Source organism: Polistes fuscatus, unplaced genomic scaffold (genome assembly GCF_010416935.1).
Source record: "Polistes fuscatus isolate 324 unplaced genomic scaffold, CU_Pfus_HIC Scaffold10, whole genome shotgun sequence".
NCBI lineage: Eukaryota > Metazoa > Arthropoda > Insecta > Hymenoptera > Vespidae > Polistes > Polistes fuscatus.
The window spans coordinates 1,410,678-1,424,934 of NW_025112998.1; the positions used below are offsets into that span (position 1 = coordinate 1,410,678).

Consider the following 14,257-nt stretch of genomic DNA (forward strand, 5'->3'; position numbering starts at 1 on the left):
TTATTTCAAAGTTAAGGTACTTGAATATCCCGAAAATAGTTAGTAGCACGCGTCGTCTAACTTAAGAAAATGCAATAACGTTTCTATTTAATCCATTTGAATGAATTACTTCGTATAATCGAGAACACGTGTTTATCACTTTACGATCGATTAAATATAATACTTGCAACGATAATCATTTGATTAGAGAGTTTAAAACGTATCGGTGATAAATATTTATCGAATTATCAAAATTTATTAATCGTAACTTTTTATCCTTCCCCCCTATTTGTATTGTAAATATTATAAATAAAAGAATCATATTTACAGAACCGGAAATAAATGGAGGGGGAAAAAAGAAGAAAAAAAAGCCAAAATAAAGAGAGAGAGAGAGAGAAAAACAAAACGAAAAGTACCCAGAACTGGTTCGTTCGATCGATTTTTGATACCACTTACACGTAAAACAGGTCGGCCCCTTTTCTAGTTTTTAAGAGACGTTAAAATAGTCAAATCGTTAACGCATCCTATGAAAGCCGGATTTGAAAGTTTCTCACAGAGTCCGTGTGTCCGGCACTTTGCGACAATCGGCTTTCTATGTTTCTGTATTTTTCTAACACATGCACACGTAGTTTGCATGTTTTTAGAGCATTGCGATTCCGATACTTAAGCCTCCTCTATCTTCCCCCCTCTCTCACTCGCTATCTCTCACTCTCTCTCTCTTTTACTCTTCGTCATACGGAATGAGGATCGAATTCTAAATCGGTAGCAGCTACTTTTCGAATCGTAGCTAGGAAATGGTGGTACTGTGTTGAATATACTCTACAGATTCCGCCATTTTGTTGAAACTTCGTGATGCTGGTAGAAAATCGGAAGTAGTCAGAGTCAAGAGAGATACTGGCGATCCTCTTTCGATCGTTCACTTCCTCTCTTTCTCTCTCTCTCTCTCTCTCTCTCTCTCTCTCTCTCTCTCTATTATCCAACGACTCTTTTTCCGTTCTCTTCGAAAGCGATGGGAACGCGTCAGGTGTTCAGACTATAATCCCTCAGACATCGGATGGTACGATGGGGATAGCCCATGGCTCGTTGCAGCCAAGCCAATGGCGCAGGAACGTCCCCCAAACTCTACCTTTATCTCTTTTTCTCACACACTTATTTCCCCTCCTCCCTCTCACTCTCTCTCTCTCTCTCTCAATCATTTTTTACCCCCCGCCCCCCCCTCCTCGATTTCTCCAACTACGTACATTTTTATTTTTCCACAAATATTTCGCGCGTTCTCAGTCAAAACGTCGTACCTACTGGTTTTTTTTTTGTTTTTTTTTTATTTTCTAAGAAAAAACAACAACGTATCCAAATCGGTTTTGTTCACGTTGAATTCTAACTTTTGTAGTAAGCTGCTAAATGACACGCACACTTAAGGTTGTGCGAGCTCTCGTTTAAACGATAGAATTCGTTTCAATTTGTTTCCACATTTTCTTTTTCTTCCTTTTTTTTTTTTTTATTCGTCCATTTTATTCCTTGCCAACACACGTTTAAATCGCCGAAAGTTTTAATGGCACTTCTCTCGCGCGTTCGTGCACGAGATAGAAAAAGAAAAAAAAGTCATTCGCGCATACTACACGCGTATGCATACATGCATGTATGTATGTATGTATCTATGTATGTATGTATGTATGTATGTATGTATGTATGTATGTATGTATCTACGTGCATGGACCGAGACGAATGTTTCGCTGACGCTTGAAACGACGATGTAAGCGGGACGAGAAAGAAGTTTAACGAGGTACAAGAGCAGGACCAACGCGCCGGGAATATTAGCAAAGTTTTTAAGAAAATGCTACTACCTACGCTGAGTAACGTCTCTTCGATATAGGATATATACGGAAAAAAGAGAAAGAAAAAAAAGTACAAAAAAAAACTGCTGTGTGTACTTATGTACGCACGTAAGAAGTTATACTTCTTTTGCATACCAAAACGAATATAACCTCAAAAATAACTTCAAAAAAATAACTTAAAAAAAATAATAATAAGAAAGAATAAAAAAAAGAAAAAGAAAATATAAAAATATAGATATCAGTCCACACTAAATATAAGGGAGATACATCGAATTACTTTATGCGTCAACAGCCATGGCGTGGTGATAGAATTACTTCCCGCTCGATCATTTAAGTCAAGCAGCGCTGAATACGATTAGTACTTGGATGGGTGACCCGCTTAAGAAAAAAAAAAAGAAAAAAGAGAAGAGAAAAAAGACAACTTCATGCCGTAAATTTGAAATCACTTTGCCGCGCATCGACAATACCCGACAAACTTCGTGATGTCGATCGGAAAAAAATCACACCCCCATCACATTTTCCCAAACGCGCCCAAAATGAAGTATAACTTCAAAAAATAAAGAAAGAGAGAGAAGAAAAAATAGACAAACATGAAAATAGTAACGGACGTGCACATCGGACAGGAAACAACCAGCAACATAGAGAAAGAGTAGGAAGAAAAAAAAAAGATAAGACATGAAAGTAGTAAGAGTCGTGCAACGACAGACAGTTTAACAAGTAGTAACAGAAAGAAAAAGTAAGACAGAGAAAGGGTGGACAGACGTGTTAAAGTAGTAACAGACGTGCAACTACGACGACAGACGCGGTAAGAAGAAGAAGAAAAGTAGTGGGAGAAAAAAGAGACGTACGGGTTAAGTAGTAATAGACGTAGAATGACGGACAAATAGCAAGTAGTAACGAATAGTGCGAGCGAAGATAGATGGATAGACGGTACAAGTAGTTACGGACGGGAAACGTCAGACAGGAAACAATCGGCAACGAATAGAAAACAAACTGCAAAGAAAACAAACTATAATAATATATTTTAATAGTAACGAAAATTGTAGTAGTGCAACGACGGATGCAGAAAAGGAGAGAAAAAAAGGTTTAAGAAAAAGAGACGTACGCGCGTAAGTAAATAACGGGCATACAATGATAGACAAATAGCAAGTAGTAAAAGAGAGAGAGAGAGAAAGTTAAGACAGACGGATTATACATTACAAGTAGTCACGGACTATTGTAACGTCAAACAGGAAACAATCAGTAACAGATAGGGAATGAGTGAGAGAAAGATAAACGGATATTATGCGAGTAGTAACAGACATGCAACGACAGATGAATAACAAGTAGTAAGTGCCAGGTGACAACAGACAGGCAGATAGCCAAGTAAAACTAGACGTACAAAGACAGATTGGTGGCGGAGGAGAAGAAACGGATAGAGGTAAGCACCTGACTATAGGACAAATAAAGACGGACAGACGGAACAGTAGAGAAAGGAAGAAGAAAAAAAGACAGATAAAGAGCAAGTGCATAGCATAGCCCGTCTTTCTCGTCAAAGGCTTGAACTTATACTCCCTCTTCACCCCCACCACCACCACCCCCACCCCCCAATCCCTCGTTCTACTTTTCTCTCTCTCTCTTTCTCTCTCAGTTACTATCTCTCGCTTTTATACCCATTCCCATTCTCTATGTTTTTCTGGGTGAACGCGAGTCGCGTGCCGTTTGCTCTTAAAGGCACTCTCGTGCTTTCGAACGTCGCATCGTTAAGCGGCTCATAGAAACCCAAACGCTATATCTACATCGTCATAGTTCTTATGCGAAACGTTTGTGTAGGACAACATCAAACGGTCGTACACTCCCCCGCTGCTCCTTCCCCTTTCTCTTTCTCTTCTCCCTTTCTCCGCAGTCCCTTCAATGAAAAAAGAAAGAAAGAAATATGTGGAGGTCGAAGAAAAGGCAACGAACGTTTACGAGCGTAAAGCATAAATTCGCTCCAAGTATTCGTTCGTTTAAGTCTAAATTTGCATTTGTTAATCGGCCTTAAGTCGCAATGCTTATCATGTTTTATTAAAAAAGAAAAAAAAGAAAAAGAAAGAAAAAAGAAAAATATCCTGGGAATATTAAAAGTTAATTTCTCGATCTTGCCCGTTTCGTCCCGTGCTCTCTTGACCCCCTTTCTTTTTTATTTTTTCATTTTATTTCCCTTCCGTTTCACCGCGATGACGACTTATAAACACGTTTTAAACTTTGTTCGTCGCTAAAGTAGTGTAACACCTTTCAAGGAGGAACGTTTTATATATAGAAAAAAAGAAAAAGAAAAATGAACCAAAAATAGCGCTACCTGTGAAGAAAAAAACATTAATCGAAACGTTCTATTCGAGTTTGCGTAGAATAACGTTCGTTACCACCGTTACTCCTAAAAATAAGAAGAAAAGAAAAAAACGAGAGAGAGAGAGAGAGAGAGAGAGAGAGAAATAAACACAAAAATATATCTATACCGACAAATATTCCATCTGTTTATGTAAATGAATTTTACTCGAGGTAACAACACGCAAGTCCAAGCTCAAAAGTCTTTGGATTCGTGTTTGCATGTTTGTCTGGCCCATTAAAAATATTTCAAAAGAACCACCTCTCCTTCCTCCTCCTCCTCCTCCTCATCCTCCTCCTCATCCTCCTCCTCTCTTTCCTCGGGTAGAATTGTAGTTCCGTTCCGGTGAAAGAGATTTTCGGTACGTTCTTAATGTACCCCTCGTAGTTCATTTCGTCTATGAGAAAGTTTAATGGAAAAATTACTTGCGAACAATGATGATAAATGCAAAAGCAAATTGAAACATGAATGAGGATAGCTGAAAGACAACTAATAAGTACAGGCGATTGGATAATAAGCCAACAACGGCAAGCGTTCGTTCGTTGCCGCCTGCGGTCCTTCGGGCCATTTGCCATTTGCCACTTATCCCAACTTCGCGAATAACAGCGAATAACAACGAATAGTATAACAACGAATGCAGTGCCCAACCGCTCGTATAATTACTGTTTGTTTACCTTCGGAAATTCTAACTAATGTACATTTCTACTCTATCTAAAAAAGGGGTGGGAAGAAAATACAACGACAATCACAGAAAAAAAAAAAAGAAACAAAAAAAAACCTAAATGCAACTTCACTTCGTAATTCTCATCCGTAAATTTCCTTACCGAAGTGAAACGAAAACGCGCGCGTTCTCCTCTCATCTTCTCTTTCTTTTGTATTTTTTTTTTCTTTTTTTTTTTTGCGCACAAACGTCCAGACAAATCACACGCGAGATTGCGAAACGTCGATAACGGTACCTGTGGAAATTGCACTGTGGAAATTGTTCAACTTGCAATTATAATACGTGCATACTACATGCGAAATGAATAACTAATGTTGATGATGCATATTTTGCATCGATCAAAATATCATTTTCCTACCTAACTGTAAAACTATGATGTGTATTTACGTATTTATAAATTACAAATATATATATATATATATATATATATAGATTATTTTATCTAGATATACATATTATCATTTATATATGTGTATGTTAATTACACTTGTATTTTCTTGAATTTACAGGATCATGCAATCAGTCGTTAGGAATGGAATCCGGTGATATTCCAGATTCTTCCATCACTGCATCATCGTCGTACGTAACTAATGTTGGTCCGCGTAATGGAAGGTAAAACAAAATCTTTTAATTGATTTTTCAAAAATTCAAATTTCTAATTTAGAAAAAAAAAAAGAAAGTAATATTTCAATAAATTAAATAAAATGAATCTCAATCGTTTATACGATCATTTTATTCTTATTGATGCCTAGCACCAAAATAAACGTTTGAAACAAAAAATTTAGATATAATATATAATAATGTTGCAATTAAAAAATATTATTAATAATACAATTTTATCTTTGGCACAAACATAAACTTATTTTTAAATACGAACTAATATTCGAATACTTTCGTGTTATGAGAAATTAAAATAAAATTAAAATAAAATTAAAATAAAATTAAAATGCTGCCAGATATATATAATATGTATATGTTACTTCAAAATGGCATTACTTTATGAAGATTTAAATGAAATACTAGAACGTTCTACTACGAATTTAATGAAATTCGCAATTTCATTTTCTTAGAATAAAAAAGGAAGTAAAAAAAAAAAGAAAAAAAAGAAAAAAAAGAAAAGAAAAGAAAGAAAATCATTTTACAAAATGACATTAATATTTATGAAAGGAAATTGAATAAACTACCCTTCCCCCTATCTACAAGATATCGTAACGCTTTTATCTCTCTCTCCCTCTCTCCCTCTCTCTATCTCTTTTTCATTTTCTTTTTTTTTTCCTCGTGCATCCGCACATTCTATTTATGATTCAACGATACCATTCGGGGTTTTTTCTTTCGTCAAAATACTTTTTACATTTAATCGTTTTTAATCGTCATCTACAACGTCCGCGAAAATAATTGACGTTGCGCTTGACAAGTTGAAAATTTTTTAAATGCGAAACCGATAAAGGAAAAAGAATAAAAACGGAAAGAGAAAATTTCAAGGGAAAAGAAATAAGAAAAATAGAGAGAGAGAGAGAGAGAGGACAAAAAAAATTAGAAGGCTTACAGTATATCGGTCGATTTCGATATTCGAGTCGGTGTATTCTGTTTTTCGTCGTTTCAACGTCGAACGCGTGAAATTGAATTTTATATAAACCTATATATAAATATATATGTATATTGGTTTATATGTATTGGTATATCCCCTATACGTGTATATATATATATATATGTATATTATATACACATATATCGGTGGCTTTTGAGGAAACACGATGGGACACGATATTATTTTCCACTTTGTAAAACGTAATAGCGTTGAAAAATATGGTTAAAGGAAAATAAAAACTTCACCGATGAAATATCTTTTCATGCACACCGAATACTTTACCGATAATACTAATATTCTCTTTCTAATTTTTCACGTTTCCCTTTCTTTTACTTTTTGTATATATATATATACACACATGTAATTTTTTTCTTGTCTTATCTTTTATTTGCAACAACAGGCGCATTTCCTTCACGCTAAGGTGTGCCACATTATCGATTGGTCACGTACTTTCGTAACATTGTAACTAGCCGAATAAAAATATTATATTATCTCATCATATAAACTACGTAAAACAATTGAAAATATTTTACATACGTTTCCGATTAGAATCATTCGAACGAAAAGACAATCGATAAAAGATCAAAATTATATATCGACGAGAGAATAAAAAAAATCTAATTTAATAAATAATAATTTGATCGGGGTTTTTGAGACGGACGACGAAATAAAAATAAAATAAAAAAGAGAAAAAACGATAACAAACGCAAATGGAGTTGAAGATAAAAATATAACGAAAAAGAAAAATAACGCGCGAATGAAGAATTCATAGAAATGCAGTTGCACGAACGATAATGAAAAATGATTCGTTTAAAAATAACGGAAAAGAGAGATAGATAGATAGACAGAAAGAGAGAGAGAAAGAGAGAGAGTAAAAATGAAATAAAGCATCAGTTGCAAAATAAAATGATTTCAAAGTGTACCCACCCCCTCTCCCCACCCCGCCCCGTCCCACAGTATAACACCGAGTATTTTCCGACATTAAATCAATATCACGTTGCTTTTCGTGTTATATACAAACACACACGCGTACACACAACAACAGACTGCGAAAGGAAACGGCGGGTGGCGCATGGTGTCCGAGGAGTCAGATTGAAAGAGGAATTCGTGAGTGGTTGCAAGTGGATCTTCCGGGAGGTCACGTGATCACTGGGGTGCAAACGCAAGGTCGTTTCGATCATGGTCGTGGCCAGGAATACGTCGAGGAATATACTCTTGAGTATCGACGACCGACATTTACCGAGTGGCGTCGATATAAACGTTCAAATAACCAAGAGGTATACTTAACATTTATTTTACCCCCCTCCCTTACCTCCCCCACAAACCCTTTACTTATCTTTCTTTCTTTCTGTCTCTCGTTTTTCTTTATTTTTTTATTATTATTTATCTTCAACTTCTATCATTTCCCTCCTTCTTATTTGTTTTCTTTTTTTTTTGTTTAATCGATTTAACCAACTCACCACGTGACTGTTTTTCATATATCGGACGATCTCGAATAATTATTTTTGCAGAGACATTTTTATCATTGAAAGAAATACGACTCGACGATTGGGAATTCGATTTGTAAATCGATTGAAATGGTCTGACACTCAAATTGGAACTTTTATTAATTATTTAATCATTTATCTAACGATTATGATATAAATATATCTTCAAATAGATTCGATTTGATTCGAAATGAATTACTTTAATAAATTATAATGAAATATTTGAAAATTGAATTATCCTTTTTATATTCTCTTTTTTGTTAAGACCTTTTTCTCATAATGTAGAATACTATTCTAAAAGGTTGAATCTTTTTATCGTTTCTTCGGAGTCAACGACACACGGTTCTTATCTGTCGTTTTTTCGGACAGGTCACTCATTCGTGTTACTAATCGTGACCACGTTGCTTGAATTTAGTGACTTAGAATGAACTAGTAATCCAAAGAGGTTAAATCGGTTGACTAAATTATTCAAATATAAATATATATATACACGTTCGTGTAATAAATATTCTAACATTGTTTAATATACGTGAAAAAAATATGTTGGGTTATATATTTTTATTTTAGGTTTTCCCTGGCAACAGTGACACGTCTACGGTGATCTCGCATAATCTCGTACCGCCAATTTTTGCTAGTCAAATTCGGATTTTGCCACATTCGGTCCACAGACGTACGGTTTGTCTTCGTATCGAGTTGAGAGGTTGTCAAGATACCAGTAAGTATATTATATAATTAAAATGATCATTATTATTTTTAAATGCATGACACAATAACTATCATTAAATATTCACCGATGTATAAAAATATGAAGTAACCCAAACAACTTCGCGACTTGTAATTCGAACCTCGTGGCCCAATTCGCTTGGCCTCAACTTCAATTTTTATTTTAGTATCCTGCACGTTTTTGATTACAAATTTAATATCACCTCATTGGTCTTGCATTTAAGTTTATAAATAAAATCAATCTAATCGGAATTTTAAATAAATGTCAAGTATTTATAATGGAATCAAGGTCGTTGCATCGGGTTTTTAAATATCGATGCAGGTTACGCATTAATCCTTTATTTCAAAATATTAATTTAAAAGAAAAGAAAAGAACAAAAAAAGAAGTATAGATCAAACAAATAAAAACCTTGGGGGAAAATTGTTGGCAAAGAAAAATCCCATGATATTATTGCACTCGTGTTTATAAAAAAAAAAAAAAAAAAGAAGAGAAATATATTCGTAGAAGGTAATTTCTACGCTTTTCACGCACGCGAGCCGATCATTTTCCAAAAGGTAAGAAAACGTTGGAAATAAGTGACGAAGCAGGGAAAATAATGGAAAAGAAGTAAACGAAAAGTCGTGTTGATTCTACGAGAAACAGCATCCACCTATTTCCGTAGATATCTATTCTAGCACGAAAAAGAGAAAACGAGAAAGAGAAAGAGAAAGAGATAGAAAGAGAGAGAGAAGGATAAAAAGTAAAAGAGAAATAGCAACAAAAAAAGATAAAGAAAAAGAGGTAGAAGAAAGTTTAGAGAAGGGAAGAAGAGGTGTTACGACGAACGGTAGTGATGTTGGTGGTGGTGGTGGGTGGTAGGGGGGGCAGGGGAGCGGTCGATTAATTTCCAAATTGCAACTCGATTCAATTTGGCGAAAGAGCGGCCGTTGAGAACCGGCAACGAGTAGCAGGTAGTAGGATCCTACTGTTGTTGATACTGGTGTTAGTGTTGCTCGCGTTGGTGATGCTGGGTTGCATTTGCTAGGGTGCTGGTTGTTGGTACAGGTACTGGTGCTGGTTACTGGTGCTGGTTACCGGTGCTGGTTCCAGCCAGGGTGCCAATTCGCAAACTCCTCAGTCTACAGTACTGGATTCCATTAGCGTCGGTAACGGCGTTATACGAACTAGCTCGTTGGTTCGACTCATCGTACATTTGTTTTCGACCTAGTTCCTCCTACCCCCTACTTCATAGCCCCTTCATACTAACCCTACTCTCTAGTATACCATACACTACATACATGTATCTGCTTAATGGAATCGATGGGGAGAGAGGACATTGTGTTTCATCGTCCGACATAACGAATACATAACACCAAACGCTGCCGCGAGCATTATAATAATTTCTTCGATATTACGGGCACCCTAGACACCCACGGCGTAGTACATCCTATCGTATACTACTACTACTATTACTACTATTACTATATATCCTTTCTCATGCCAGCCATTTTGTTCTCGTCGTCCTATCGTATACGATACCACCAAGACAACGCGCACTTCCTTAACCATATTTTCTAGCCCTTTCTCACCGTCTAGAATAAATAGAATGAAAGATCGAGCACGCGGAAGCAAAACCATGGATTATAACGCTTCCCCGCTTGTGTGGTAGTACACTTTTTATATTTCTTATTAATTTTACTTTAATCCCCATTTACCTTTAAATTAATAATATAATATTAATCGATAGAGAGAAACGTGTATTATAATTTAAGATTAAATTTACGTATTTTTCTTACGATTAATTTTAAACGAGATCATTTATCTAATACCTATTTCATATTACTTATATATAATTTGATAATATTATTAGATAGATAATATGAAAAATAATCTAGAATATAATTCATTTTATTCGGTATAGGTAATTCCTTTCTTGTTGGTAAAAGCGTTCTAGTTGCAAACACCCTTTTCCAGTTTTATTTTTATCCCAAGTACCTACTCCTCGCTAGGGTTGGTTCACTTCCGCGATCTATTTCTGAATATTTCTTTTTTCTCGTCCTTTTTTTTTCACTCTCTCTCTCTCTCACACACACACACACACATAGATGCACTCTCCTTTTCTCTTTCCTGAGTTAACGAAAGGTCGCAGCACCTTGTGCTAGTTAATTTATGTATGGGTGCGTGACCCGCGTATAACAAATGCTGCAGTACATCACCGTAATGATATTTACATACATTTGCATGTACCTTTTATCCGCTCAGTTTAGCCACATTAAAAGAGAAAGAGAGAGAGAGAGAGAAAGAGAGAGAGTCTTGAACACGGAACAAGGTTTTCTACAAATTATACTAATCCGCAGACGGAGAATGAGAACTTCCCATTCCTTCCACTCCCATACCCTCCCCCTCCCCGTTTCATCTTTGGAGTTTGAAGGAAAATCGAGCCAAGGACTTCTTGGATATTCTTTGGCTCGGCACATTGAAAAAAATACTTTTAAGTATCTTGAGTCAAAATATACGAGCGTAAAAGGAAAGAAACAAAAGGATTATGAATGCAACCTGTTCGTATTTATAACTACTTTTCTTTACGCGTATGTACCTATGTGAGTATGTGTGTGTGTCTATGTTAAGTGAATAAAAAAGAAGGAAAGTAAAACCTACAACGAAGAAAGAGAGAAAAAGAGAGAGAGAGAGAGTGAAAAAAATGTTGGTATAAGTAATTGAAGAAAAATAATATATGTATATACATTTTGAGTAGAATGAAAAATGTAAAAAGGTAGCTAAACCTTGTTGAAGCAAATTTGCGTAAATGATTTTCTTAAACCGTTAATAATGAGAAGGTAAAAGAAAAGGGGAAAGGAAAATTATGAAAAGTGTTGAGGGTTTTAAAGAATAAAAAAGAGAGAGAGAGAGAGAGAGAACTTGAAGTAGGGAAATTTCAGGCCGACGCCGACATAAGAAATACTTGAAGGAGAAAAAGAAAGAAAGAGAAAGAGAAAGAAAGAATGAATGAGTGAGTGAGTAAGTGAGAAAGAAAAAGAGAGAGAGAGAGAGAAGAGCGTGCGAGATCGAGCTTGGTCTACGGAATGGCAGATTTATGGAGGTCGTGCACGGCATCTGGTTAAAACAACGTTGATGCCGTACCCCAACGTTGAACACCAGCGATTACTTCCGACTAGCCGAATCTGGAATCTCGCAAAACGAGCACTACTAGCACAGTAGTACCAGCACTAATACAGTAACAGCAACACAACAGCAACAGTAACACAACAGCAACGCAACACAGCAATAGCACAACCATGACACAACAGTAACAGTAGCAACAGCAAACGGGTACCTCAGCAATTGGGCTAGCACCTAACGCTCGCCACGGTCACCGCTAAAATCCAAACCCAAACCCTAAACCCATTGTTCTCCGGCATTGACATTTTCGATCGTCCACGGTTTTCTCGGTCTTCCCTCGTTGACCATGTTCAAACCCATCCTTCGGTAATTACTGACGTTCAAATAATCTTTCTTAACACACGGTTCGGATCTTTTCTTTTTTTCTTTTTTTATCGTACGATTAATACAAAATTTCAAACTTTATTATATCTTTTCTCTCCGTTATATAGTTTATTTCATTTTTATCTGGTTGACGTATTTCTTTTTTCTATTTTTTTTTTTTAACGCGCCAGTCACTTTTCATACTTCTTACTCTCGTGATATATCTAGTATATGCCACTTATTTTCTATCATCGAGATAGATCTGTAGAAAAATATATTTATATGTGTGTGTGTGTTTACGGTTTAGAAAAGACCAAAGCGTTTTGAATGAAAGCTTTCGCACTATCGGTACGAGGTCATTGCACTTTCAGACACGACGCGACACCGATTGCGATCGGCAATGAATGAAGCACGAATCTAAATGGAAAACTTGATACCACCGATGCATAGGGGTGATGGTGGTGTCACGTGATAGCTACGAACATTTTCACTAATGGCGCGAATTTTGCGTTCGACGTTTGGTACACATCATATACACATCCGAAAAACTTTCGACATTTCTACTTTTAAAAAACAAAAACACCTCAGGAACAATAAATTAACATCCTGCATAGATCCAAATTATTAACAATTTGTTACAAGTTTCGTATATAACTCGTTTAAATAAAATAATTCCTATACATAGCAAAATATGACCCAGTTCGGGTAATTAATAGTTTGTTTCGAAACTGTAACAATACAAGACGCGTTCCATTTATATTTTCATTCCTATGAAATAATTAATAATCACATGATTGGGCTATCCTCGAAGAAAATACAATAGTTAACAGTAGGTCACGTCAAAGAAATAATTTTATCCGAAAATTGATCCGTCCCGAATTAAATTTGTTTTCGAGTTCAAATGTCAATGATAGATATCCAGGTAACATTCAGATACACTCAAGAGATCTCGACTTCGAAGCCCGGCAATAATTTAGATGACGGACGAATGGAAGATTGCCACTTTAATTCAATTACCAAATAACCGGATTAACGTGATAGAGTAGAATTACCGGTAAGAGCGCCGTTATTATCGTACGCGATGATTCGTGGTCCGCTTTTGGATAATGCATTTCCCGTTTCGCTATTCCTAGTAACAACGAATCATTTGATTCACTGATAACAACAAAATTATAAATCTATCTAAACGAAAGAAAAAAAAAACAATAATAATACGTGCATTACATTTCTTGCATAAGTCAAACGAACGATTTCTTCTTAACTTTACGCTAAACGTATAATTAATTTTGAGAGTATATAACATTTATCGATCATAGAATTAACATTAAACGCCCCCTTTCCCCTCAATGAAATTGTTATTATCTTAAGATTGATCATCGAGTTTAGAAGTTTTCAGGCTAATTCGAAAAATTGATTATTTTCCCTTGTTCGTGGAATGAAAATAAAAGCGAAGGGATTTGAAAAGGGGGTGGAAGAGGGGGCGGGGAAAGAAGAAGAAGGAAAAAAAACCGTCAAGTATAAGATTCATCGACGCTAATTGCTGATTATTAAATCAAAATGAACAGTGCGTGCTTTGCGACTTCGCATCAGCGTGCTGCTCATGGAAATGTTAAAAAATTATTATACGTGGTCACTTATAATTTGACCGTAACATGCTTGACCAGCGCATCGCGTGACAACGTAACTCGCGAGAGAGTAAAAGAAAAAGAGAAAGGAAGAAAAAGAGAGAAAGAGAGAGAGAGAGAGAGAAAAAGAAGGGAGACGAGAAAGGGGGTAGTAAAACAGCCGACATTTTGCGTGTATAACCGTGAAATATTAGAAGCAATTAAATGGCTTCTAGCGCGAAATAGCAAATCGAGTGACGCGCGGACGCCATCTTGTTGTTCATTTTTATTCGACCATATATTCAATTGTATCTTATTCATCCATTAACCAGCAATTTTTAACTTTAGACTTTTTAATTATAAAAAAATTCCTCTCGCGGGACGCGTAATTAAAATGAAACTATATATATATGGTCGAGTCATACGCGTCTGACTTATATTGTTAAGTCAAATGCTTATGAAGTAAAAAAAGAAAGGAAGAAATAAAAGAGAAAGGATTGAATTTTGATTTTA

General features: G+C 35.8%; 1 protein-coding gene across 2 annotated transcripts in view; it reads left to right on the forward strand.

Moving 5' to 3' along the window:
- Positions 1-14,257, forward strand: part of LOC122526084 (discoidin domain-containing receptor 2-like) — a 64,927-nt gene that overhangs the window by 42,142 nt on the left and 8,528 nt on the right. For both annotated transcript variants that reach the window (XM_043649247.1, XM_043649248.1), the window contains 3 exons: positions 5,389-5,491; positions 7,513-7,744; positions 8,522-8,669. In XM_043649247.1, coding sequence (XP_043505182.1) covers positions 5,389-5,491; positions 7,513-7,744; positions 8,522-8,669 — 483 coding nt within the window. The remainder of the gene's footprint in view (positions 1-5,388; positions 5,492-7,512; positions 7,745-8,521; positions 8,670-14,257) is intronic.